General features: G+C 34.3%; 3 protein-coding genes across 5 annotated transcripts; 1 reads left to right on the top strand and 2 right to left on the bottom strand.

Annotated features, from left to right (window-relative positions):
* Positions 1–10774: 10774 nt before the first annotated feature.
* Positions 10775–14525, top strand: LOC145132744 (protein S-acyltransferase 8-like). Its single transcript, XM_079067646.1, has 5 exons — positions 10775–11079; positions 12003–12188; positions 12776–13069; positions 13174–13407; positions 13761–14525. Exons 1-5 carry the CDS (start codon positions 11041–11043, stop codon positions 14172–14174), a joined length of 1167 nt encoding a protein of 388 aa, XP_078923772.1. The 5' UTR covers positions 10775–11040; the 3' UTR covers positions 14175–14525.
* A 1534-nt stretch (positions 14526–16059) lies between these two features.
* LOC145132726 (F-box protein At4g02760-like) lies at positions 16060–21269 on the bottom strand. 3 transcript variants are annotated; one of them, XM_079067621.1, is made up of 9 exons: positions 21150–21269; positions 17431–17532; positions 17203–17342; positions 17020–17075; positions 16874–16946; positions 16728–16790; positions 16562–16626; positions 16413–16484; positions 16060–16309 (listed from the first exon to the last, which is right to left on the bottom strand). In XM_079067621.1, the coding sequence occupies exons 2-9, from the start codon at positions 17498–17500 to the stop codon at positions 16306–16308; spliced, it is 543 nt and encodes a 180-aa protein (XP_078923747.1). In that variant the 5' UTR covers positions 17501–17532; positions 21150–21269; the 3' UTR covers positions 16060–16305. The 3 variants fall into 3 exon arrangements, with proteins under 3 accessions (XP_078923747.1, XP_078923754.1, XP_078923762.1); XM_079067628.1 differs by lacking the exon at positions 17431–17532 and having other exon boundaries at positions 21150–21267; XM_079067636.1 differs by lacking the exon at positions 17431–17532 and having other exon boundaries at positions 17203–17366; positions 21150–21250.
* LOC145111455 (F-box protein At4g02760-like) lies at positions 21154–23446 on the bottom strand. Its single transcript, XM_079047731.1, has 5 exons — positions 23423–23446; positions 22235–22555; positions 21944–22119; positions 21360–21498; positions 21154–21269 (listed from the first exon to the last, which is right to left on the bottom strand). Exons 1-5 carry the CDS (start codon positions 23444–23446, stop codon positions 21204–21206), a joined length of 726 nt encoding a protein of 241 aa, XP_078903857.1. The 3' UTR covers positions 21154–21203.
* Positions 23447–24960: the final 1514 nt, after the last annotated feature.

The raw sequence follows: 24960 nt of genomic DNA, 5'->3' as shown, positions 1-24960 counted from the left end.
TATTGATCAGCCACAATATCAATATCGAGCTCCAGCTCCGATTTTCTACCGATCTGGGGATCCGAGCAACTATACACCGCCATCTAAGTATGAGCATTATCAGCCACCACCAGTTACAGAAGACTCTACTCGCTTTGATAATTTAGCTGGCTCGATCTTTGGGTATCCTCCACCATACCCATGACATCCTCCACAGCCGCCCCCGCAGTGAACTTTGGTGAGATCCTCTTTTGATTTTTATTTTTATGGTTTATTAAAGACTTTTCTTTTTCTTTTTATCTTTCTTTTGATTTTTATGTCTTTTATTTGGGATGAATGTACTGCTATTAAACTCATTATTATAATAATAATAATAATAATAATAATAATAATAATAATAATAATAATAATAATTATTATTATTATTATTATTATTATTATTATTATTCTCTCTTGGGTTGGTTCTATGAAATATGTGATGAGTTAGTAGCATCTCTATATCTTCAATGTAACTCATCAAGATGCAAAATGATAGGAGTTTCATACATTGAGTCATAATATCTATTTAATATTGATTTTGTGGTTTGCTCAGCCGGTTTGGAAATATTTATATTTATTTAAAAATTATTATGTGAAATACCTAAGTGTTTGAAAAATGAAGGTTTTTGGCTCGAGCCTACGATCTTTCAATTCAGGACCCAACCGAACAATATGTGTCATCATGCTCTGAGTACTTGGTCTTACTTATTCTCGTGCCTTTAGGGTTAGGAGGGGACTATTATTGTTTTCACACAACCAAAATGCATCAGAAGACAATGAAGAACTTCAAAGTATATATATTCAAGCTCAAGTCAAATACAAAGATGATCAAATCCGATAATACCATCAAAGAACTTGAAGAATGCACAATTAAGATAAATATGAAGAAAAGTTCAAGTTGAAGACACTGTGTGAAACAATATGTGACCCCTCAATAGCGGGAGTGTATGGTTTGGTCCATTAAGTGTTATCGACCGCACTACCTATCCTATGTTAGTGAATCTTGAAAACGGGACTTTGGCAATGAGTTCAATTGATTACTCATGAGGTTGATTATTGGAAAGGATTCAAAAAGTGGAGGGTTTCAAACAACAAAGTAAAATAAGCATAACATGTATTTTGAGTTTAAAAGTCTGGATAAGCAACTAAGAATCCTCAAAATCAATATATTGTGCTTATTGAAAGTATTATGATAAAATGTACAGAAATTGTGATTCCATTGAGTTTTTCTTAGGATGAGAGATTAAGCCTACGCTGATTATTTTGGCCAATCTCGGGACGAGTTTGGAATAAAGTTGGGGAGTTTGATAAGTCTATTTTATGAATGTATTAAATTGTCATAAATCTATTGAATTGATGTATAATTGTCCAAGAATGGCACTGCTTTGATGAGTTGTTAAACTTCATATGCAGGTCAATATATCGTACTAAAAGTTGGCGGAACCTGCGAGTAAAACGAATTGCTAAAAGAATGAAGAAACTTTGCTGGGAAAATTGACCATGCTTCAATGTTTTGGTCATATCTCAAGTTCTGGAGCTCCGATTGACATGAGTAAAGAAGTTCTGGAAACTAGACAAGATTTGCTACAACTTTCGTATTTTGCGTTTCTGCTAGTTATGTCATTTTGATCACCAAAATTTGCACGGAAGGTGAAGGATGCATCTAGGCGTATAAGACGTCCCCTAGGACGTCCAAGTCAAACTGTCAACATCTGAGCATATTTCGGAGAAGAAAAAAAGGGGAGGACCCCGTCGGCATCTTACATGGCGTCTGAGACGTCCCCTAGGACGTCTTGGCGTTTTAGGGGCATCCCGTGTTGGAACGGCGTGTCTCGAAAAGCATAAGAATCAAGGAAGAACGTCCTAGAACGCGTCTAAGATGTCCCCTAAGACGTCTAGCGTTTTTGGCCAATTTTTAGTGTATTTCAAGGACGTCAGAAGGCATGCAAAGACGTATAAAGAACGCCTAGGAGTTATACATGACGTCTAAGACGTCTCCTAGGACGTCTAACGTCCCACATCGCCCGATTTCATTATTTTCTGCCAAATAATATAAATAAGGACTTATGCATTCGTTTTTAGGGTTCGACCTCCGATTTTCAGAGCTTTTTCCTGCGTTTTTGAGGCTTCTAAAACCCTTGGAAACATTTGGAAACACAAATCCATTCCATTTCAATCCGGAATCAAGGCAAGAGTTCATCGATTTCATCATCAAGCTACAAGTGAAGATTATTTCATTGGTGAATCTTCATCAATTCTTTATTTTCCAAAAATTATTTCTTCTTCCCCAAGGTTTAATTGTTTTATACTTTGATAATCATTAGGCTACATTGTTTGATGATTCCAATTTTGTTTATGGATTTTATTAATCATTTCATTTATTTCATTCAAGTTAGTGTTTTTATGAATTCAATGGAAGGCTAAATCATTAGGTTACTTCCGGGGATCTTTATGACTTTTGGATGAACACACTTGATTATTACTTGATTCTAGTGAATTTCAATTGTTGTTTTATGCTTCATGTGATGATCTTTGGTAATGATAATTGAAATTGGATTGTATGAATTTGTTTGATGTCATAATTAAGATAGTCTATTGTCAATTCATCATTTGTTCCAAGTTCAATTAGTTTAGGAACAAAGACAAGTGATTGAATCAACATATATTTAATCCAACTTTTGATATTGAATCTTAATGCGGTAATAGGTAGTTGTAAGACATTTTATTGCTAGTTCACTAATTGTTCCTAATCCATTTAGATATAAGGAGTAAGACAACTAGTTTAATGAACATATCGTGTGCCCAAAACTATATGTTACAAGTTAATAAATCTCAATTGCATCTAAGTAACTGAATTAGGATTCTAGGGAAGAAAATGTGTGAATCTAAACTGTCCATAACTGAACCGGGAGTACTCTAGTTTTCTCATTGAGATTTCCGTCTTAATTAATAAATTTCCAAGCTTTTTGTTTGATCTTTGTTTAAATCTTTTCTGTGACAATTGATAGTAATACATTTTTTTGTTGATTATTTTGACACAACGTTTAACCACGAACTCATTGTTGGTGATTTTAGTGTCACCATGTCATTTTAAGTAACTGGAACTAACATGTGAGCTAAAGAGCTTCATAATTTGTACTCTTGTATATGTACGGGGTTGTGCGGAGTGCACACATGTATAAGATCGAATTTGAAGCCGGTTAGACGACTAGTCGGGGGTCCGGGGTTTCCAAAGGCGCGACGCCCCTAGCGGGGTCCAAGGGGCAGAGCCCCTGGCTGCGGGCGGGGTCGAGGGGCAGAGCCCTAGCGGGGTTTGGGGCAACGCCCCAAAACCTCACCGAATTTTACATATGGGAACATAGTGGAAAATTCAATTTCTTGAGGGTGATTATGGTAAAACTAACGAAACTCGTTTTTTTGGTAACCCTAAATCCTCATTAAATCCGAATTATCCTGACTTGCTTCCAAAGCAACTAATGTCGGCCCAACCCTAATAAAACCCTAATCTCGTTTAATATATAAATGGCTCTTCCGTCTCAGAAGAGGGTTACAAAATTTAGCTCTCATTTTCTTCAAACTTTCACAGAATCTCTCTAGCAAATTGGCTTACGATTTTTGTGCCTTGAATCGTAAGTGTCCACTTGGATTATCCTAGGCTGAATTTCTTGGAACCCAGGCATATGGTAGAAATATCAGTTCGGAATGTGCTCTCACGATCCAAGTTGGTATCCAGATCTCCATCACAAACCCTAAATTTTCTTACACTCATCGTGGATTCGACCCGAGTTGCCCTATCTACTTAGGTTAGTTGGCTTATTTTTGACCGAGACAACGACCTCAATCAATAATTCTTTTTAATGTTGGACGTTACTAATTAAATTTTGAAAATCATTAATGTTTTTTTGACGTTTTGTTTGTTTGCATTTTTTAACGTTTGAGTAAACTGCAAATTTGGTCCCTATGGTTATCGAAAAAATGCGGATAGAAAGTAAAAAAAATTGAACTTGTATCATTGGTTCAAAATCAGATTTTTTTGTGGATATGGTCCCTCTCAAATTATTTTATGAGTAAATTACACGAAATGTCACTGTGGTATGGGGTAATTTGCGTGTTTGGTCCTTAATTTATTTTTTTAACTCGGAAGGTCCCTACTATTTGTTTTTGTTACGCTCTTGGTCCCTAATGTTTGCTTTTGTTACGCATTTGGTCACTGTCTTACCTACAAAAACTATTATTTAAATAAGGAAAAATAATGGGGTAGGTAAGGTAAGGTGATGAGGGTGAGGTTGGTGTGTGTTTATTTAAATAAATTAAAAAATCAAGGGAAAAATAGTTTTTTAAGTAAGACATGGACCAAGCGCGTAATAAAAAAAATAGTAGGGACCTTCCGAGTTAAAAAATTAATTTAGGGACCAAACATGAAAATTACCTTAAACCATAGGGACCATTCGTGTAATTTACTCTTATTTTATTTGTGTTTTTACATTCTTTTACATTTATGTTTTTATTTTGATATTTTGATAATTAAGAAAATAAGAAAAACCCATCCTACCCCCATTCCACCATCCCCCCCCCCCCCTCTCTCTCTCTCTCTCACAACACAACTCCTTCTAGACATCGTCTTCTCCAAACATCCCCTTTTCTTCTTCAATTGGGTTTCGTCTTCTCCAAACATCCCCTTTTCTTCTTCAATTGGGTTTATAAACCTAAAGCTTGAAACCCTCTTAGGGGGTGTTTGGCTAAGCTTATTTGTGGCTTATTTTCCGAACTTATTTTTTATAAACTTATTTTTTTAAACTTCTGAGCTTATTATGACTTACATTAAGAAAATAAGTCGAACTCATGAAAAATAAGTCAGAAAAAACGAGCTTATAAAAAATAAGCTCGGAAAATAAGCCATAAATAAGCTTAGCCAAACGCCCGCTTAACGCAAGATTAAAATTATTTAAATAAACCTAAGATTCTAGAGAAAGAGAAGTCGCCTACGGGTGCTTGATGATCAAAACACAACCATCACCCACTTCAATTCTGTCAACATCCCATTTCTCTTCCAAATCAAGACAAGGTTTTCTGCAACAAGGTTCTTCATCAGGTTCATCAACTCAAAGAAGCCTTTAATTTCAAAATTGATACAGAGAAACCCATTGATTTACGAATCAAAAGACTCCCTGAATGATCGATTTGTTGAAACGGTTTTGACTTGGCCTCTAGCCAGTATGCACCAGAATCGAAGACTCTTTGTCTTCTTTCTTACATGTATCAATGATTTGGAGGTGCTTGACAACTCCGATTTTGATTTTTCTAGGTTTTGCGTTTTCCGAGTTTTGAGGTTTTTGAAAGCTTCGATGAACACACAATCAAATATTCGATCTAGTTCAAAGTTAGGTTTAATTCTTTTTTTTATTATGTATTTGAACTTTCATTAACTAATTGGATTAAAGGGAATATAACAAGTTCACAGGTTTAAAGTTGGGTTTTTGAGTTTTGTTCAAAGCTCTGTTTAACAGTTTCAATTTGCAGCTGTGTGTTTATCATTATGTATATGTAGGTTGAAGAAGATGAATACGAAAAATTAAAAACGAAAAACAAAAGTTTGAAGATGGGGATGTGGGTTCTATAGATTTGCTCAAGCTTCATTTTGTGTTCATGGTCATCCTAAACCTCCATCTTTGTCAATATCCATATTTCCATCTTTGATTTTTCCTTCAAAGATTACGATTTTTTTCCATCTTCGCTTAGCACTAGATCACTATTCAGTTTGGATTTTTTAGTTTAATTTTGATTTAGTAATTGTGTTTGTAGTTAGATTATGTTATTTCTTCTTTTCCTCATCGTTTGGAGTTTGCTCATGAGTGAGAGGATCCATTTTTATTTCTAATTAATTGAAACATTTTAAAGTATTTAAAATAAACAAAAACAAAAGCAAAATAGAAATAAAAAGGGTAAAACGGTTTTTTTATGTTTAAAAGTGACCGTAACCACAAAAAATATGTGATTTTGAACCAATAATGCAAGTCAAATCTTTTTGGACTCTCCACATTTCTTTTTGTAACCAGATCAAATTTGCAGTTTACTCTTAATGTTTTATTCAATAAATTTATAAATATTTACTTTCTGATGTTTTATTCGTTCATGTTTTTTGACGTTTTTAATCGGATAAATATCTTTATTTTTTGAAATTTATTCTTTTCTTTGTAGACATATATAACTTGAAATATCAAAAAATATCATCAAATAATGTATTTGAACAAAACATAAATTATATGAAATGACGATGTATCTCAAATTTATGAAACCATTTGTTTTATGATTATAAAAGAAAGAGAAGAATACACACAAAAAACAAAACAAAACAAAACAAAAAAGAAGAATTTGAAAGTTGGTTATACACTAACCTGATTGATTGAACTCCTTGTGAATGAAGAAGGTATTTTCTACATGTTCAGACTTTGATCGGAATCAAAAGACAAAGACGACAAAGGGTCAAAATAATAAGGGGCATGAATATGTATTTATACATCAAGGGTAAAATGGGAATGACCAACAATAAAATCATAGCAATGTACTTTCTCAAGAGTATTATCAAAACCATGAGATCCCAAAAAAAATCCATCCAAAGGTAAGATGTTATAATTGACATAAAGCTATATCTTTTTTCAAAAAAAAAAAAACAATTTATATTATACATAATAAATATTTATAAAAGGACATTGTTGTCATTTTATATTATAAAAAGGCAAAGTTGTCATTTTCTAATATAAAAGGACAGAATTGTCATTTACTACCTAAATGATAAGTTTAATGTATATTTGATAGTAAAAAACATAATTAAAAAATATAGCTGACAAAAATTGATAAATGATAGTTTTTCTATTGAAATGACATATTTGTCATTTTTATAATATAAAAGGGCATAGTCATCATTTTCTAATATAAAAGGGCAGAGTTGTTATTTTTCTAATATTAAAGGGTAGAATTGTCATTTTCAACCTAAGTGATAGCTTGAATTTATATTTGACAGTAAAAAACATAATTAAAAAACAATATAGCCGATAGAAAATTAACAATGGCTATTTTTCTATTAAAAGGGCATATTTGTCATTTTTATAATATAAAATGTCATCGTTGTCCGTTTCTAATATAAAAGGGCAGAGTTGTTATTTTTTAATATAAAAGGACAGAATTGTAGAGATCGTTATGTTTTAGGATTCCCCATCTATTTCAACCACTATAAATACACGAAATAGCTATGTACTTTTTATGTATGAATTGTATAGACTTTATGTTTTAGGATGCCCTATCTATTTCAAACACACTGTAAGGATTTGTAATAATTGAATAGACTGTTTAAAGTAGAATACACTAATAAGAAATGTGAAAGCTTAATGCTATAAATAAGTAGTTTTTACCGAAGAAACTATAGCTTGGGTATATAGTTTTTACCATTTCATAAACCTTTAAAAAAAAACACTTACCATGTCTGGTATAGTGGTATATGTCCCTAAAACGTAATACATATTTTCTGAAAAACCTTGCATAGACCTATTATTACTAAGAGCAGACATATTTTAAACAAAAATCATTTTTTTAAAGTAGAATGCCATTTCAAGTACATCCTAGTAGCCATTTTGAAAGTAGGATGACATTCGGCTCTAGTTCTATTTATAAAACATTAAAAGTCTACTACTATACATTTATCAATATGTAAAAACATCACTAAAATAAAAAATGTAAATCAATAAAATAAAGCAGAAAAAAAAATCAGATTATGAGAATAGAGGAAGTGAGAAAGTGAGAAAGAATTAGCCAAATTAGGCACTCTAAAAACTTATTTAACATTAAACTGAATATTAGAAAACATTGGTACAACAAACAATGTAAATATGATTAGGTTTTGATAAAACCAACAATGTTAACTGAGTTAACATTCATATTGAAATTTTGATAAAACCAACAATCTTACCTAGTTAACATTAAACAGGAATTGTGGAGTCTAAAACACATGTTACTTAAAACATACATATTTATTAAACATCGATGCCTATAAGATGGTACATAAGAACCGTAAGATAAGGAGAAGAAGATAGAAATAAGGAAAATAAAGAAAAATAATAAAATGATCGACAGTTGTTTGGAGAATGATGTACCAGATTCGCAGAGAAGAGAAGAAGATAGAAATAAGGAAAATAAAGAAAAATAATAAAATGATTGACAGTTGTTTGGAAAATGATGTACCAGATTCGCAGAGAAGAAGAAATAGGCAGAAATCAAATGAGAAAGACGACAAATCTTGGAAATAATTTTAGGGGTTCGGTTTATATAAACGAAATCAATAAGCAAATATAATATTGTAATATCATTATTTTATTCCTATTATGATGCAGGTATAAATGGTAAAAGATAAAGCAATTAAAAAATATTGCTAAATTTAAGGGATTTGGTGATATATGATACTTCAAATGTATTTAAATGCAGGGGGAAAGGGGACACGTGGCTCCTTAAAGAGTCTTTTATTAGTAAGAGATTCATCATTTGTGTTCAACATTTTCATGTATGATATCTTGTTCATTTAAAATATTTTCATATATGATATTATCTTGTTAGTTTAAAACATTTTGACATATGGTATTATTTTACTCATATAAAACATTTTCATGTGTGACATTATTTTTTTCTTGAACATGAAAATAATTTAATTTTTTTATAAAATTATTCATAAATCTTTTTTGAGTTCAATAAATTGATTAGTATTTTGTTCTTATTCTGTTTTTCACTTCCAGACATATATTTTCAAAGAAACATTTCTAACAAATATTAGTAATATCCGGTTAACAATCATGGATAATATATTAACAAAAAAACAAAACGAGAGTAAGGGAATACCTATGGTAGGTTGTTAATAATCTCTAAGCAGTTGAAAAAACCAATACAACGATATCAAAAATTTGAAGTTCATAATGACAACGAAAACGGAATTAAGCAAAATATCTTAAAGAAATCAAAGTGTAAGAAATTGAAAGCCCAATACATCAAATTAACAAAAAAAAATTTAGAATGACAGAGAAATCAAAATTAAGGAGATTGAATTTAAAGAAATTGAAACTCAGTGTATGATCGAATTTAACAAATTAACATTCCGAAATCAATTCCATCTATAACTTATAAGAATTAATATTCAGAAATTCAATTCATCTCTTACTTTCACATATTTAGTAAAAATCGGATTTCACGTATGAAAGAATAAAATATTTAAAGAAGGCTAGAACTTACACATAAACATGGATTCTCGATTCTAGTGAGGCATAGAGGCATAGAGGCAACGACTGTTGATAACTCGATTATAGTCTATAGAAGGCCTCGATTCATAAATAAATCAACTAACTTCCATTTCTCTTTCAGTAGGGATGTAAATGAGTCAAGCTACTACTTGTAAAAAGCTCGAACGAGCTTTTTCAACTCGTTTATTAAACGACAAAGCTTCATCATCGAAGCTCGATTAGGTTCAAGAGCCTAAACGAGCCTATGCATATTTATATAATATAATTTATAATTTTGATTTTATATATTAACTTATTATTAAATAATTAAGTAGTAAATATCAAATATCAAATAATAATACCAAATAGTCTTTGACTTAGCGGTATCGGAAGTTGACAGACAGGCACATCAGCTTGAGGATTCAAGTCTCAATGTTGACGAAAGTGTAGATTTAGGAGTAGAGTAGTGAGATACGTATGTAAGTTGTTCTAAAAAAATATCAAATAATATTAAAACGAGCTTTGTATTTGACTATTATTAGAGGCAAGCTCGAGCCGAACTTAAGCTCATTTAGGCTCGTCTAACAAACGAGTCGATCCAGAGCCAAACTCGAGCATGTTAAATCCTTCACAAGTAGAGCTTTAGCTTTGAAAGTTAAGCTTGAAGCGAGCCAAGCTCGAGCTCAAGGCCCATGCATTTAAACGAGTCAAGTCGGAGCCTACCGAGCTCAAGCTTAACTCGGCTGATATACGCCCTAACGCCCATAACTGTCATCGACTATTGGTGTTGTCGTTTTGATTGCTATTTCAGAAAAACTAAAATCAGAAACAAGAAGGGAAAGAATAGAGTTTCAGTTGCTGAAAACTTTGTGGTTCCTTGTTGAGTTGTTGTACACGAGTTCAGAAAATCAGAAACGAAGGAGAAGAAATCGATTTAAGTTGAATAAGAAATAGAAGAAGTAGTCAATGAGAACTAACCGTTGGGCGTTGGCTTATGATGAAGTGGACGACCTCCGATTTAGATTTTCTATAGAAATCATTTCATGAAGTCTGGAGAGTTGATGACATCTTGATAGTTGGATGCGCACGCCGGTCGCTGGGTCTAAATAAGAGTGTTGGGTCAAAATAAGTCCACTAGACTCTAGATTAATGGGCCAACACTATATACTATATACTATATGCCCCAATATAACAAGAATAATCGAGGGCCTTTGGCGTAATGGCATTTGGAGTCCCAATTTGCTCAGCTCAAAAAGCCGGCCGACCTTGTAATCGTTGCCTCTACGAAAAAATAAAAACTCTTAGCGGAAAAATACGTTAAAACTAAATTCTTGTACATGAGAATTTAGATTATTGACCTTTTCTCTTTTAAAAATTCTTGTACATGAAATTTGCTGTGTTTTTATTTTTTAATGCAAATCTTCGTTCGAGAAAAAAAAAAGTAAGAATTTATAGAAAAGAAAAGTGAAAAAGGAGAAAGCAACATTCAAGACCATCCCCAAATCATTTCCACTATGGCTGAAAAAGAAAAAAGCAAAGACAAATCTTGACTCATAATTTAATTTGCAGACTGATTGGGACATAAGAGCGCGCTTCTCGTTCCAAACGAAACCCTTTTTTTCTCTAATTTCCATCAGTGATCCTCTTCACTCACATTTTACTTCTTCTTCTATGGGTTTTGTAGAAGACGAATTGCTATGACTTATGAGCTACAATAAGTTTCAGACATTCGTTACTGATTTCGTGAGTTGGGTTTTCGTTTTACATGGAGAAGAGAGTATACGAAGTCTGGAAAGGGAGAAATGTAAGATTTTGAACTTTTACTTTGACTTTTTATCATCTGGGTCGGCTTCAGATTCGCAGCTTATTACTCTAATATAGATGTTTCTTTGATTGATCATGTAGCGTTGCTTGGTTTGTGATTATTATACCTGAATTTTGGTTCTTTTTTTTTGTTGGATGTTCGATTCGTGTTTTTTTTTTCAGCTTCTTTCATTATTCTGTTAATTGAATTGTATTATAGAACCTTCTTTAACTAAATTATATTTGATTTGGACTATATATTTATATATTAATATGGAATGCTGATGTATATGTATGTCTGTAGTAGGTAGGGGCACTTTAAAAATAAGGTTTGTGACATACATATAGAACAAATATTCGGTATAAAGAACTTCTACTGAGGTTAAATTGTGCTTAATCATTGTTTATTTTGGCCCTTCGTCTGACATAAAAACCTAAGCTTGCATGTTTTGGCTCTAGGGTTATTTAAAAAGTCATAATTCTTTGTATGGAAAGACTCAGCTTGAAAAAAAAAATACAGTAGTATGCGAGTTTAGATTTTGGTATAAATATTTAAAAAGACACAAGGATTCATGTTCTTAGTTCATTTTGATACATGGGACCTTGCGAGTAGAGTTTGTTAGTGGGTTTTGGTATCTCTTAACCTTTCTTGATGAAATTTTCTTGAAACTTGATAAATTTACAATTTTGTTCATCCAAGTGTTTCATTTTATACAAACCCACTTGATTTTGGTCAATTGTTGGTACATCTTCATTTTCTTTATCTAACTCGGTAACTCCAAATCTTTTGTAACAGTTTATTGTTTGTATTAGTTTTGTTTAACTTCATGCTACAGTTCTACTGACTTCATATGACTTTCTTCATGTAAGTTCTTTCTTTCTTTATTACTCATGTTAACCTTTTTCAATTTTTGGTTTATTCAGAAGTTCCTTCTTGGAGGAAGGTTGATCTTTGGTCCAGATGCTAGGTCTATACTTGTTTCTGCATCAATGATCATGGTTCCTGTTGTTATTTTCTGTAATTTCATTGGAAGACATCTTCTCCATGAGTTTCCTTCATATAATGCAGGATATATGATTGTTGTGGCACCATTTCTGTTCACAATCTATGTTAGTTCTCTTGATCCCCAACTACACAATTATTCGTGTTATTATTATGCATTTCATACATCAGTAAAAATTCATTAATTCGGGTTATATCTTATTGATAACGGGTCAACTGGGTTCATTAAAAATTAGTTCAATGGAGTGGTTTTAAAGTTTTGATGCTTTATTATTTGGGTTACATGTGAGACATATCATTGTACTTTTACTTGTTTGTCTATTATTATAGCACTCTATTTCCATTTCTTCAATTTACGACATTTGACATTGAAAAAATCTACCAAATTATAGAAATGTCATCCAAATACAAAGCGATTTTCAGTGCTATAATTGAGTATATTTTTCAAAGTACAGTGTCCTGATAAGAAAAATTAAAATTACAATGTATGGTTGATTTTTTTCCCCTGTCTCAATATTCCAAGCCAAAAATGACCTACTTATCACTAACATCGATTTCCATTAACAAGATTCCTTTTATTTCATCATATTATCGAATAGTACTTTGTACTTTGTAGTTTGTACATTAAACATTAGAATTATTCTTTCGTTATGGTTTATATAGCTCATGATGATTATTTAGTTTATGATGATAGGTATTGGTACTTCTTCTTCTTACTTCATCTCGAGACCCTGGAATAGTTCCCCGTAACTTACATCCACCCGAAGAAGAACTCCGGTATGAAAGTTCGGTATCCAACGATAAAACACCGAGCTTACAATTTCCTCGTACAAAAGAAGTTATTGTGAACGGAGTGTCGGTTAGAGTCAAATACTGTGACACGTGCATGCTTTATCGACCTCCTCGTTGCTCTCATTGTTCCGTTTGTAACAATTGTGTCGAGCGCTTCGATCACCATTGTCCGTGGGTTGGCCAATGCATTGGATTGGTATACCTTTTATTTATTTATTTATCGCAATTTATAGTATATTTGTTGTTTGTATTTAATCAATTCGACTCCAATTTCCAATCTTGTTTTTTGTTTTATTGCAGCGTAATTACCGACTCTTCTTTTTATTTGTTTCTTCCTCGACGCTTCTTTGTATCTACGTATTTTGTATGTCGGCTTTTTACATCAAGGTGTTGATGAGGGATTATGGTGGCTCGATTTGGAGCGGGATGAGAGAATCTCCTCTTGCGGTGGTGTTGATGGCTTATTGTTTTATTGCATTGTGGTTCGTTGGTGGGCTTACGGGTTTTCATCTTTATCTCATTAGCTCAAACCAGGTCAGTATATTAGTCTCACTTTGACTTTTAAAATTCAAGCCCATACGTCTTTTCTAACATAAAGTTAGTACGATTTCTTGTAGTTTCTAAGTCTGGAACTTTTGTGTAGAAGAACGCTTATAATGTAGCTATTTTGATTTTCTCACATCGCATTAGTTTTGAAGTCAAAATAATGAGTTTTTGACTCTTAAAAGTCAACTATAGAATAAGGTGTTGTTTCTTTTTGACTTAATGGAAATAACAAGGACAAGACGCAATCCAGTTAGCTATATATGAATGATTCTATTTTCATTTAATGCAGAAAGATTGACTTAATAGAAAAAGTGATAATTAAACTTTTGTGCATTTTGCAGACTACCTATGAAAATTTCCGATATCGAGCAGACAACAGGATCAATATTTATGATCAAGGTTGTGCAGGAAATTTCAAAGAAGTATTCTGCACAAAGATAAAGCCTTCAAGAAACAAGTTCCGGGCTTTCATGGAAGAAGTCCACCGGCCACCACCTCCAGTGACCTCTCGGGAATCCGGTGGGGAGGACTCCGGCCCGGAGGACCGCCGTGTGAAGGTTGAAGATGATATGGATTTAGGTGGAGACCTTTTGAAAATCTATCAGCGCCACGATATCAAAGACATAAACTCCCGCCACCATAATTCTTCAGAATTTGATTCTGTTTTAGGTTCAGAGAGCCATGAAGTCCTTGCTATGAACTTGAATGTAGATGAGAGTGGAAGCTATGCTGCAGAAAGGCAAGGGTACCAATGACATTTCACAACCTGACATAACCCCGTTGATTAGAGAAAATCGGACCTTGGTTTTTTTTTCCTTGATGTACAAGGATATTTTGGTCATTCTCTGTGCAATGTTAGTTCGACTGATTATGGCGAGCTTTGGAGGAACAGAGATTACAAGTTTTTACTCAAACTTTATGGGTTGAATTTGATGAATTTATGTAATGGTGTGTTATTATGGATTTAGTTTAGAGTGTAATTGAAACAAAATCGAGACGTTTTGGTTATGATGTGTTAGGTTTAAATATGATTATAGGAATTGTATTTATTGTATGGACAAAACGATTTAGAAGCTTGTATGAAAAAAATTCACATTGGGAACCTATCACCCCTTCCCTTTTTAGTTTATTATTTGTTTACGTCCTTGTCCTTTTGAGATAAAAGATCATTAGGCCGGAAGGTATATCCTTATTTTATATTTGACTTTTCTTCTCATGGTCTGCCTATAGTTTAACGATGACAATGGATGGATTAATTGTTTTGAACATGTTAAAAACAAATAGTATTTTAAGATAAGCTAGGAGTGACCTTGGAACTGAAAATACCGAATATCAAAATGACACAAAACTAAAAGAGGAATATTGAGTATAGGGTACGATATTGGTACCAGTTCGGGAAAGTGGTTTAGTTTGAACTTAGAAGTGGGAAAAAAATACCGAAATGTTAGAAAAATAAAAACCAAAAAACAGACAAACTGAAATAAAGGATATGGTACCGAAATGTTAGAAAAATAAAAACCAAAAAACAGACAAACTGAAGTAAAGGATATGGTACCGATTCGTTATTTTTGCTCACCCATCAACCCTAATGTAAACCGGAAACATTTTAAACCACCATGAACACTTTTTGTCGTCTTTTAGTTTTTTGAAATAATTAATATATGCCAAATTTTACTCAAAAAACAATTATTTTTTTTCTTCGGAAAAAGTCATTAAAATTTGCAAAAGTTCCCCATTTGGACTGATTTAACAAGAGGTAAAATAAATAACTTTTGGTATGAAACTAAATGTATAAGAACTATATTTTGCTTTGCATTAAGATTTTGTATTGATTTGAATATGATTGTTTACTTTCTACTCATGAGAAGATCACTAACAGTTACTCCGACCTTTCTGAAGAGGAAATGGACGCCCAAGAGTCAAGAATGGTTTAAATTGCAAAAATAAAATAAAACATCAATGGCTAAATTACAACATTTTCTAGATGTCAAATGGTTTTTTCTGAAAACAAAAAAGAGTAATGGCTTTTGGAATAAAACATTGAAAACGTAGTGGATTTTGTGAAAATTTAGCTTAATAAATCGTAATAAAAGGCTATACTAGAGGCCCCAATGAGTCAAGTTTGTTGAGTTAGTTTCACTTGTTTAAGGAAGGGTTGAACATAGGTTGATCCATTGAAACTTTAGCATGTAATCAAAACAAAATAAACTATATATAACACAAATAATTGTCCAAAATCACTTTTAGTTGGCGTCATCTCGAGTGAAAAGGAAAATTAAATAAGTTAACTAGGCCTTACAAATTACAAGTGAATGGGTTTTATTATTAGGCATGTTTAAAAACTAGGTTTTATTATTATATATCAAATATAAGATAATTAAATATTAATCTTATTAAAATAAAAATAACTACCATATTTATGTTGCCATTTTGGTCAAAAATTTCATTGCTACCCTAACCCATTTAACTAAATAGGCCGATGCAATTAATTAATCAGATTAAAAATCTTAACTTGTTAGCCTAATTTTGAGTTGAATTTAGGTTGGGTCGTTTATCATGATCTAATTTTTTGAACAAAATGATTTAAGATTTTATATGTATGTAGAAACAATTGGCTCGAACCATTCAATCCATTAGAGATAAAATCACAACCAAAATCAATCTTTTTGTTAGTTAATCAATCGAAATTGTCTCCTCTAATCCTGTGGACAATAATTGACATAATGATTTCATACTTAATAACATGAGTGTATATGTTGATGCACAACTCAAGGCTGCCGTGAAAAAAGGAAGAACGATGAAACACAGTTGAGTGCTGTACAACTGCACATGGAAAATATAGAGATGTGTAGATTGATTGATAATGCCTGCTACTTTGAAGTTTGGTCAACTGCAAAGGTAGAGAGGAGTGTTATGGTCATCATTTGATCAATGCAAACTTAGTAAAGAGTAATTAATACACATCATCGAATTCCATAATATGATTTACTAACCTTGGATCGGAAAATTCAGCCACAAGGCAGAAATTAGGCCTTTGTTCCAACAGTTGCTGTATGAGAATGGGACTGCACAAAAAGACAATTAATTGGTAAGAAAAATTTACATACAGAAAGAGAAAGGGTGATAATTTTACATAATACACCTCACACGAAAACTTCTCTGGGTCCCTCCATCATCAAGTGCTAGACCTTTTATGTTTGATATGTCCTATTGTTTTGAAGAATATTTCAGTTTAGATTTGAAGAATTTTGAAACAACAAATAATAAACTAATTTAGGAAGGAAAGAGTAACAGAAAATCACACGTACAAGATGTCTTAGGAGCCTCAAATGTCCTCCAATAAGGGCTTCTATAAACTGCTCAACCGCCACCTGCCCTCATTACATGACATGTGTGAGCCAGGGATAGAGCAAAATCTTTTAGAGTAAAAGAAAAATAGGGCAAATTTTTGTACTTGTTTGAGATGTTCACAGTTACGTAAAATCATGACCTCCAGATTATTTCCACCACCACCGGTCACAAGCTCCCTGTATTTGTAATAACAAGTTTTTTCTTATCAGGATCTCATCGATATAATCTAATACGAGAAGTTACAGGCACCTGCCAGTTAGCCCCGTGCATCCTGAAAAGTCAACATATTTCAACTCGTGAAACACCTGCAATGCAATGCAACAGGGATTGTAAAGGAAGAAGTGAGTCTGTAATTTGTCAATAGGAGGCTTGGCCATATATAAGTCCTGAAGAGAAATAAAATACAAGAACAATCATACTCTCAAAAGATACCTTGAACAGCATGCCAAAGTCAAAAGGACGATCATCGCCGCCTCGCACATAAGTATACATCTTGCAACCATTCAGTGCTAAAGTGGTTATCTTAGGGCACTTGAGACCAAATTTATTAAGGCGGGAGGACTCCAAAAAATCTGCATGCAAGAGCTCAAATGATCCTACAACATTCTTTCCTTTCCAAGTATGAGAAAAAATCATAAACCAATTTTAGGCAGATCCCACCTGGCTCAAAAGGGATAGGGATACAGACATAACGCTCAACCAAGGGACAATATTCACACAAGCCCATCATTGTAGAATGCACACCAACAAACCTTTTTAGTGCTTGAGAAGAAAAAGAAGAAAATGCATAAAAGAAAATATTATGGTGTTCCAATAAGGAAAATAACTAAGATTTAACAGGTGGTTTATATGGACCTATTATTATTGCAAAAATATCATTTTGTTGCTTGTATTACTTTCATAATTTCATACACCATTAGGTAGGTTGCTAAAGAACATGCCTTTGATATCTTTCATTTCCCCTTACTGTTGCATGCATACAAAATTGAAATGAAGTCTATAGCTATTCTGCTATCATAAGAATGGGGTGCGCTTAAAAATGATTTGGTTTGGGGTCGGCCTTACATTCTTCTCAGCCAAAGCTGAGATGATTAGATTTGTAGTAAGAATGATTCCAAAGAAGATAACATCTATAGAGTTATAAAACCAAAACCTTTAGGATCAAAACACTATTAAACCTTGTGAAGGAATATTTGCAAGACAATTTGGCATAGAGTTCGAGAGTCAAGAACCCAAGAAGGCATTCGGTTGGTGTTATGAATCATACTTGATAAGTCTGCAAGTTAATAGATAATACGTATTTTATATTTTATGAAGTTATCTTGTTTCCGTTTTTAAATTTGGTAATTAGGATCTTTTATTATTTGAGTAAATTTTAGAGTCTTTGTTTCCTGATTTGAGTCTTTTGTTTATCCCTATTTAAAGGGTAGTTATTCATGAAATAAGATATGCTCGAATTTGAAAACAATCAATAGAGTAATAGTATTAGTTTAATAGCTTAGTTTAGTCTCCTGCAAATATAGGAGGCTTGGTTACAAGGGAGTTCACGGCTTCTTCAAGCACCCTATCACGAGGTCTAGATCCCGAGCCATAACAAATTTGGTATCAGAGCCGCTCGTGATGTCGACACAACAGGAAGAGCTGATGAAGAAATTGGAAGCGTTCATGATCCAGCAAACACAAAGCAACTGCCTATGATTTAAAGGCGGCTATGGCAGCCTTGCAGACCAAGCAAGCAGCATTGGAAGAGGGATTGCAAACCCTAACCCAAAACAAATCCAACAGACAAGAAGACAATGAAAGCGTGGACAAGATGTTCGAGTCAGAGAGATTCGATGACCATCGGAACAGGTGCGTGGAAGGGGACGTGGCGCCACCTTTGGTGCCAATCCAAAAAGTAAGTTTTTGTACCAAGGAGGCTTGGATGGAAGAGGTAAGGGTTTGATCCAGGAAGAAGCAGGAAGAGGATCAAGCAAGGCTTTTGAATCATGGCGGACAGGTGAACCTCAGCCTTTCAAACACCATTGGGACTCCCTCAAACGAGAAGGGTCAAACAGAAGGGATCAGGGGGCACCAAAAGACTTAGAAGAGACGGAAAATACGGGATACCATGGGTGAAGAGTACCGAGATTCGCCAAGATGGAGTTTCCCACATATGATGGGAAGGGTAATCCAGTCGAACGGCTTCAAAGATGTGAAGACTTCTTCGAAGAACAACAGACCCCGCTGAAGCTTGGGTTAGGCAGGCCACCTTTTAACTACAAGGTCGAGCTAGTGGATGGTACCATAACCTGCGAAGAATGAAAACCCGCTTGAATTGGTTCGAGTTCTCAGAAGAGTGCAAAATCAGATTTGGACCCCCGATGAGCATGAACCCGTTAGGCGAGTTAACTCGATTAAGGCAAATAGGTACGGTAGAAGACTATTGTGACGGCTTTGAGTTGCTGCTGGGGCGAACGATAAGTGTGACTACGGAGCAAAGTGTTTGGCATTTTTGTGCAGGTTTGACTAATGTTATCCGTTACAAAGTAAAGTTTGCTATACCCACCACACTATACTATCCTATGAACCTAGCCAGACAGATTGAGTTCAAACTCGCGGAGGAGGGACGACCAAGGAGTTTTGGAGCACCTCTATTAACTGAGAATCAACCCTCAGCAGGAAGTAAAAACCAAGAGTCAGCAGGTGGTGGAGCCGAAACAGTGAAATCTGAAGTGCGGAATCCGCCTTTGAAACGGCTTACGGCTACAGAGATGGCAGAGAGGCGAGCAAAAGGATTATGCTTTAACTGTAATGAGATGTTCTCGATCGGCCATAAGTGTGCGACATTGTTTTGTATCATGATGGAGGATGAAGAAGATGTTACTTGGGATGATCGTGCTGTTTTTACCAACGCATACCCAGGTTTTGAGCTTGCGGACAAGCTCTATGCAAAGGAAGGGAGTAATGTTATGAATCATACTTGATAAGTCTGGAAGTTAATAGATAATAAGTATTTTATATTTTAAGAAGTTATCTTGTTTCCGTTTTTAAATTTGGTAATTAGGATCTTTTATTATTTGAGTCTAATTTGAGTCTAATTTAGAGTCTTTGTTTCCTGATTTGAGTCTTTTGTTTATCCCTATTTAAAGGGTAGTTATACATGAAATAAGACATGCTGGAATTTGAAAACAATCAATAGAGTAATAGTAATAGTTTAATAGCTTAGTTTAGTCTCCTGCAAATAAGAGGCTTGGTTACAAGGGAGTTCACGACTTCTTCAAGCACCAACAACACTGGTCCTGTCACGAGGTCTAGATCCCGGGCCATAACAGTTGGATAAGGTAGGCAGTTGTAAGACAACCTCACCCCAAAAATGTTTGGGAACCTTAGTAGAAAACATGAGATATTGAGCAATTTTTATGAGATGTTGATATTTCTCTCAAGTTTCAACAATTTCTTTTTGTTGAGGAGTATCTACACAAGAGCTTAAGCATAGGATATTGTGTTGAGTGAGATAAGGACTAAGATTAGAACTAAATAAACTTTTCCCATAATATGTCTTAGAGGATTTAAATCTTAGTGTGAACCTGAGTTTGAGTCATAGAATGAAACATTTTTTTTTTAATTTCCACCACTTCTTATTTGGTTTTCATGAGAAACACCCAAGTGAATCTACTGTGATCCCGTTATAGAATTTACATGTGGGGGAGACCACACATCACTATAAAATAAATTAATAAACATAGTTTGGAAGGTTTATATGGTACACTAGGATAAGTGTTTGGGTGTGTTCGCAAATTGACAAATCTCAAAGCAAAAGGAGTCGGGACGTTTATTAATAAACAAAGGGGCAACTTTTGGTATTTCTCATCTGATTTTGGGGTCTAGGTCTCTCCAGTGAGGTATTCTCTTTTTTTCCTCTCCTTTTTCACTGATATACATCATTACATATTGTTACCATTAAAGAAAGTTATGACCATTGAACTTGTGGCCGGTAACAAGAGATACGACTTCATCGTCATGAGAGGTAGAACTAGAGATGTTAAGGTTATTGAGGGTTGAAGGATGTGAAGAGGCATCCAAAATGAGACTCTCCATTCCACCAACCATGAGATGGGTTTCTGATGAAGGTATCTAAAATTAAGAGATACTTAGTTCAAAGGCACTAATACAATGAAGCTTTGGAATGTATTCTTCACCAAAAGAAAAGCCTACTTATACGATACTTAAACGGGATATCCTAGTTGTACATTATATGCTAATTCCAACAAATCAGTAACTAAGAATATTTAATACACTTAATTCTACAACAATTATAATACTAAAACATTCACAACTTAAGAGCCTCATTAACAAGTGAGAATTTAAAAAACAAAGAACAAAGCAAAGGGACTTACGACAAACGCACGATTTCGAGATCGACCAGAGACGGGCAAACCGCTAATATTAAATCAATTTCCTCCCCATCGATCGTTGGAGTTGGAATATCGTACAGATGCAATCTTCTTAAACACGACCTTGCAAATAATAATACAACATATAATGTTAGCAATTAGTGTATATTTCAGCCAAGATAACTCATTCATTCCAAAACAGTGAGAACATACCCAGCTGCACCACCATTTGCACTCAAAAGAAGATCTCAAGAAAGACACTGGCAAGATATATAAATAGCATTCGTAATCCAGAGAAGGCGGTAAAGGCGGCAAAGGCGGCAAAGGCGGCAGTACACCAAGCTTAATAGACCTAGAATTGAAGTAGATATATGTAAGTGTGCATATTGTAGTCCATGAATAGTACAAATGAAAGATTAATGCCAGCAATTGTATAATCAAACACAATACAACATTATATGCATTCACAAAATTCACCAAATGAATGTATCAAAAACCTCAGCCTCACTTGAATGTGCGCAGTCATGGTACAGAAACATGAAACTAGAACTCCAACGTTTCAAGTATGGAAGTTGATGAACATTATATCTCATCATTCTTCATTAAAGAAAAGGATGTCATACAAAGACATGCTTCATCCACTCGAATGACACTAATACCAATTCAAAATTGTACATTTAGTTCGACCGCCAATGGAGCATAAATGCATAATCAGCATGAAGTTAACATGAATTTACCTAGTTTTAAGAAAATAAAAAACAAGTATAAATGGAAAGGAAAAAAAACAGAGAGATTACTGAAGCGCATTTCCAGCTAGTTCAATCATCTTAGATAACCCGACACTGTCGACCTTGAGAGGTGAAATAGCCACGTCCATATTAGCAAAGCACAAAGGATCTGTAGCACACTTCTGAAAGTATCGACACGTAGCCGCAGCACATAATACGCTTCGTGTATCGAGCCTAGAAAAAACCTACGCATATCATTCAAAAACAAAAATAAACACAACAAAATCCAAAATCCCTAAACAACTCCAATTACGCACTGGCTAATCAAAAATCAACAGATCAAAATAGGAATCATAATACCTTGACAGTGAGATCATGTGGGAGAGGCCAGCCGAATGCATTATGGATGGGGGAGCGTTTACGAATGGTTCTCTTGATAGCTTCGAGCAGGTTGGATCCGCACTGGAAAGCATGTTCGATCAGATCGTTTTGATCGGAATAGGTGGACCTAGATTCGACGAGGCGATTGAATGCGGCTTCAACTGAGGCGGAATCGGAGAGGGCCAAGAAGGATTCCAATAGCTGGTCGATGTTGAATTTATCGTAATCAGATTTTCGAAACCCTAGCTGAAGAAGAACAGGTGAAACAGAGACGACGCATGGTAGTGAAGTTGGCTGACACTAGAGTCTAAGGGGATGTTTGGGATGTAGTGTTCATTTGAAACGATAAAAGCGTTTTTAATTTCTTAATTTATTAGCTTGTTACTTATATCTAAACACATTTTTTTTTAAAGTGTTTACATTAATTTATATGGTTGGTAAAATACTATAAATTTAGTGTCGGGCAAAATGACTAAAAAGGGTTTTTAGAGATGTGGGACGACTTTAATTTATAATTTATTTGGAGTTTTGATAAATTAGGGTTAATAACTTATCAAAAATGGTTAATCTTCGGTTCCACATCGTTATAATCGGTTTATAACTTATTTGGAGTTTTGATAAATTAGGGCTAATAACTTATCAAAAATAGTTTATCTTCGGTTCCACATTGTTATAATCTTTTTTTAAAAAGTTGTCTATCCAAACATTTATTTTTAACTTACACCGGTGTGGAATTGATAATAAATTAAAAAAAAAAAAACTCATTTTTTTAACCTTAGCCAAACACCTTGCACACTCTAAACGACTCTACTAAACTACATTTAACCGATTCAATAGGGTTTAGGACAATATAAATATATAATGACCACAGTTGATACCTGGGTTTGTCATTAAAGCCCAAAAACTTTCGTCGTAAGACCGTATTCTAAATTTTCTACATTATGGATCAATTAACTCTTTTTATAATCTTTTAAATAAGGTAATTTGTAGAAAAATACTCGGTTGAACCGGTAACCTTGATATTAGCCTTGTACATGTGGGTGTCACTGTGACTATTAGCTCTGTAGCTTAATTAATAAGCTAAAATTTGAAGCCCCAAATGAAAAACTCCCAACTTCATTCTTCCCCGTTTTAGCTTAAGGAAGTTCCACCAAACCCTACTAATACCAATAATGTCCATTTCTTTCTCATCGAGCTTGTAAACATCAAGGAACCATAATCAAATCCTTCGTTGCAACTCCTCTTTTGATGCGGTTCCTTTGTGTGATTATGAGAAGTTATTGGTCGAAAGTGTGTCATGGACAATGAAGAATACGACCAGGCGACTGCATCAACTCTTTGGTAAAATATTTTTAGATGCAAACAATTTTAAATATCCGTAAATCTTGAAGCTTGAGAAAACTTGTTATCTTGATAACCCAACACTATTTAATACCAATATCAAAAACAAATATGCAAGTGTAAATTGTTCACGTTGGTTGACCCACCCATTGAGACTGATCACTACGAGAGGATCATGCTTGGATTGAAAATGGAGTTGGAGGATATGATGGAGCACAATTATGTTGAAAAACTTAAAAGGATGGTTTATTCAATTGAAAATGAGTTCAAAATATAACCAACTAACATTGTTAACCACATAACCACCTTTATAATTCGTGGATCATTATATCAATGGATTATATTTTGTAAAGTCCCAAAAATCATGACATAAAAATTTTTGTTTTTAGATAAATAAATCGTTAATACATATTTTTCTCATAAAACCAAGGAAATTCAGATTTAACAAAACATCATCAAATCAGAGTAAATCACGGAATACGAAAACTTGTGGTGTGTGCTCTGCAATCATCCTGAGCTTTTCCATTTGAAAACCAAAGTACCTGAAACATAAACTGAACACCGTAAGCACAAAGCTTAGTGAGTTCCCCAAATTACCATATAACATACAACCACAGGTTATCATGCAACATAAAAATAATTGCTATGGGCTCCCCGCATGGTCTTTATCAGAAATGTCATGGGCTCCTCCCATGGTCTTTATCTGGAATACCATGGGCTCCCCCCATGGTCTGATATCCAAATGACACGGGCTCCCCCTCCCCCCCCCCCCTCGGGTCTTCCATACAAGTATCACAAAGACAACCAGCATACCACATAACACGTAATGGATCAGCATTGGTGCCTTCGACCCATGGATATAGTGAGAAGACTCACCTTGGACAGTTGAATCCCACAGATACTCTATGACTGCAGATCTGCTAAAATCCCTGCGCTATCAAACAAATAACATCCAATTAACAATTTGGGTCCACACCTAATCCAATAATCCATTCACGGGGTAAAAATACCATTTTAACCCTCACTTAGTTTAGTATAAGACTAAGGCCCCAAACTTCTAACATAAAGGCCCACCAACCAATAATTATCCAAAGCCCATTTATGGGCCAATTTTCTAGATTGGGCCCAAACCCTTACTTGGGCCTTACCCTAAAGCTCACTACTTAACCGTAATCCAAAGCACACCTTCTTAAATGGCCTAACAAAGCCCCAAGCAACCAGGCCCAAAAAGGTAGCCCAAACCAAAGCCCAAATACACAAACCCACTCAGACCGAGTACGCGGGGCGTACAAGCATGTATGTGCAGCGTACTCGCTTGGAGGCTTGTACGTTGCGTGTACCTGCTTGTACGTCCAGCGTACTCA

The sequence above is a fragment of the Lactuca virosa genome, chromosome 1, assembly GCF_052849685.1.
Source record: "Lactuca virosa cultivar CGN04683 chromosome 1, Lactuca_virosa_CGN04683_v6, whole genome shotgun sequence".
NCBI classification, from domain to species: Eukaryota; Viridiplantae; Streptophyta; class Magnoliopsida; order Asterales; family Asteraceae; genus Lactuca; species Lactuca virosa.
This window is presented reverse-complemented; position numbering and strand designations above follow the sequence as displayed.

What these genes read in the sequence shown, in the direction of transcription:
- LOC145132744 (XM_079067646.1), top strand. Translation starts at nt 11,041, where the DNA reads ATGGAGAAGAGAGTATACGAAGTCTGGAAAGGGAGAAAT. An exon ending in AAGTCTGGAAAGGGAGAAAT is followed by an intron (nt 11,080 to 12,002) that starts GTAAGATTTTGA and finishes TGGTTTATTCAG; the next exon opens with AAGTTCCTTCTTGGAGGAAG. An exon ending in CATTTCTGTTCACAATCTAT is followed by an intron (nt 12,189 to 12,775) that starts GTTAGTTCTCTT and finishes TTATGATGATAG; the next exon opens with GTATTGGTACTTCTTCTTCT.
- LOC145132726 (XM_079067621.1), bottom strand. Translation starts at nt 17,500, where the DNA reads ATGATGGGCTTGTGTGAATATTGTCCCTTGGTTGAGCGTTATGTCTGT. An exon ending in ACTGTGAACATCTCAAACAA is followed by an intron (nt 16,791 to 16,873) that starts GTACAAAAATTT and finishes TAATGAGGGCAG; the next exon opens with GTGGCGGTTGAGCAGTTTAT. An exon ending in TGAGGCTCCTAAGACATCTT is followed by an intron (nt 16,627 to 16,727) that starts GTACGTGTGATT and finishes TCAAAACAATAG; the next exon opens with GACATATCAAACATAAAAGG.
- LOC145111455 (XM_079047731.1), bottom strand. Translation starts at nt 23,446, where the DNA reads ATGAGAAAGAAATGGACATTATTG. An exon ending in CACATGATCTCACTGTCAAG is followed by an intron (nt 22,120 to 22,234) that starts GTATTATGATTC and finishes TGATATGCGTAG; the next exon opens with GTTTTTTCTAGGCTCGATAC. An exon ending in CTAGCTGGAAATGCGCTTCA is followed by an intron (nt 21,499 to 21,943) that starts GTAATCTCTCTG and finishes CTTCAATTCTAG; the next exon opens with GTCTATTAAGCTTGGTGTAC.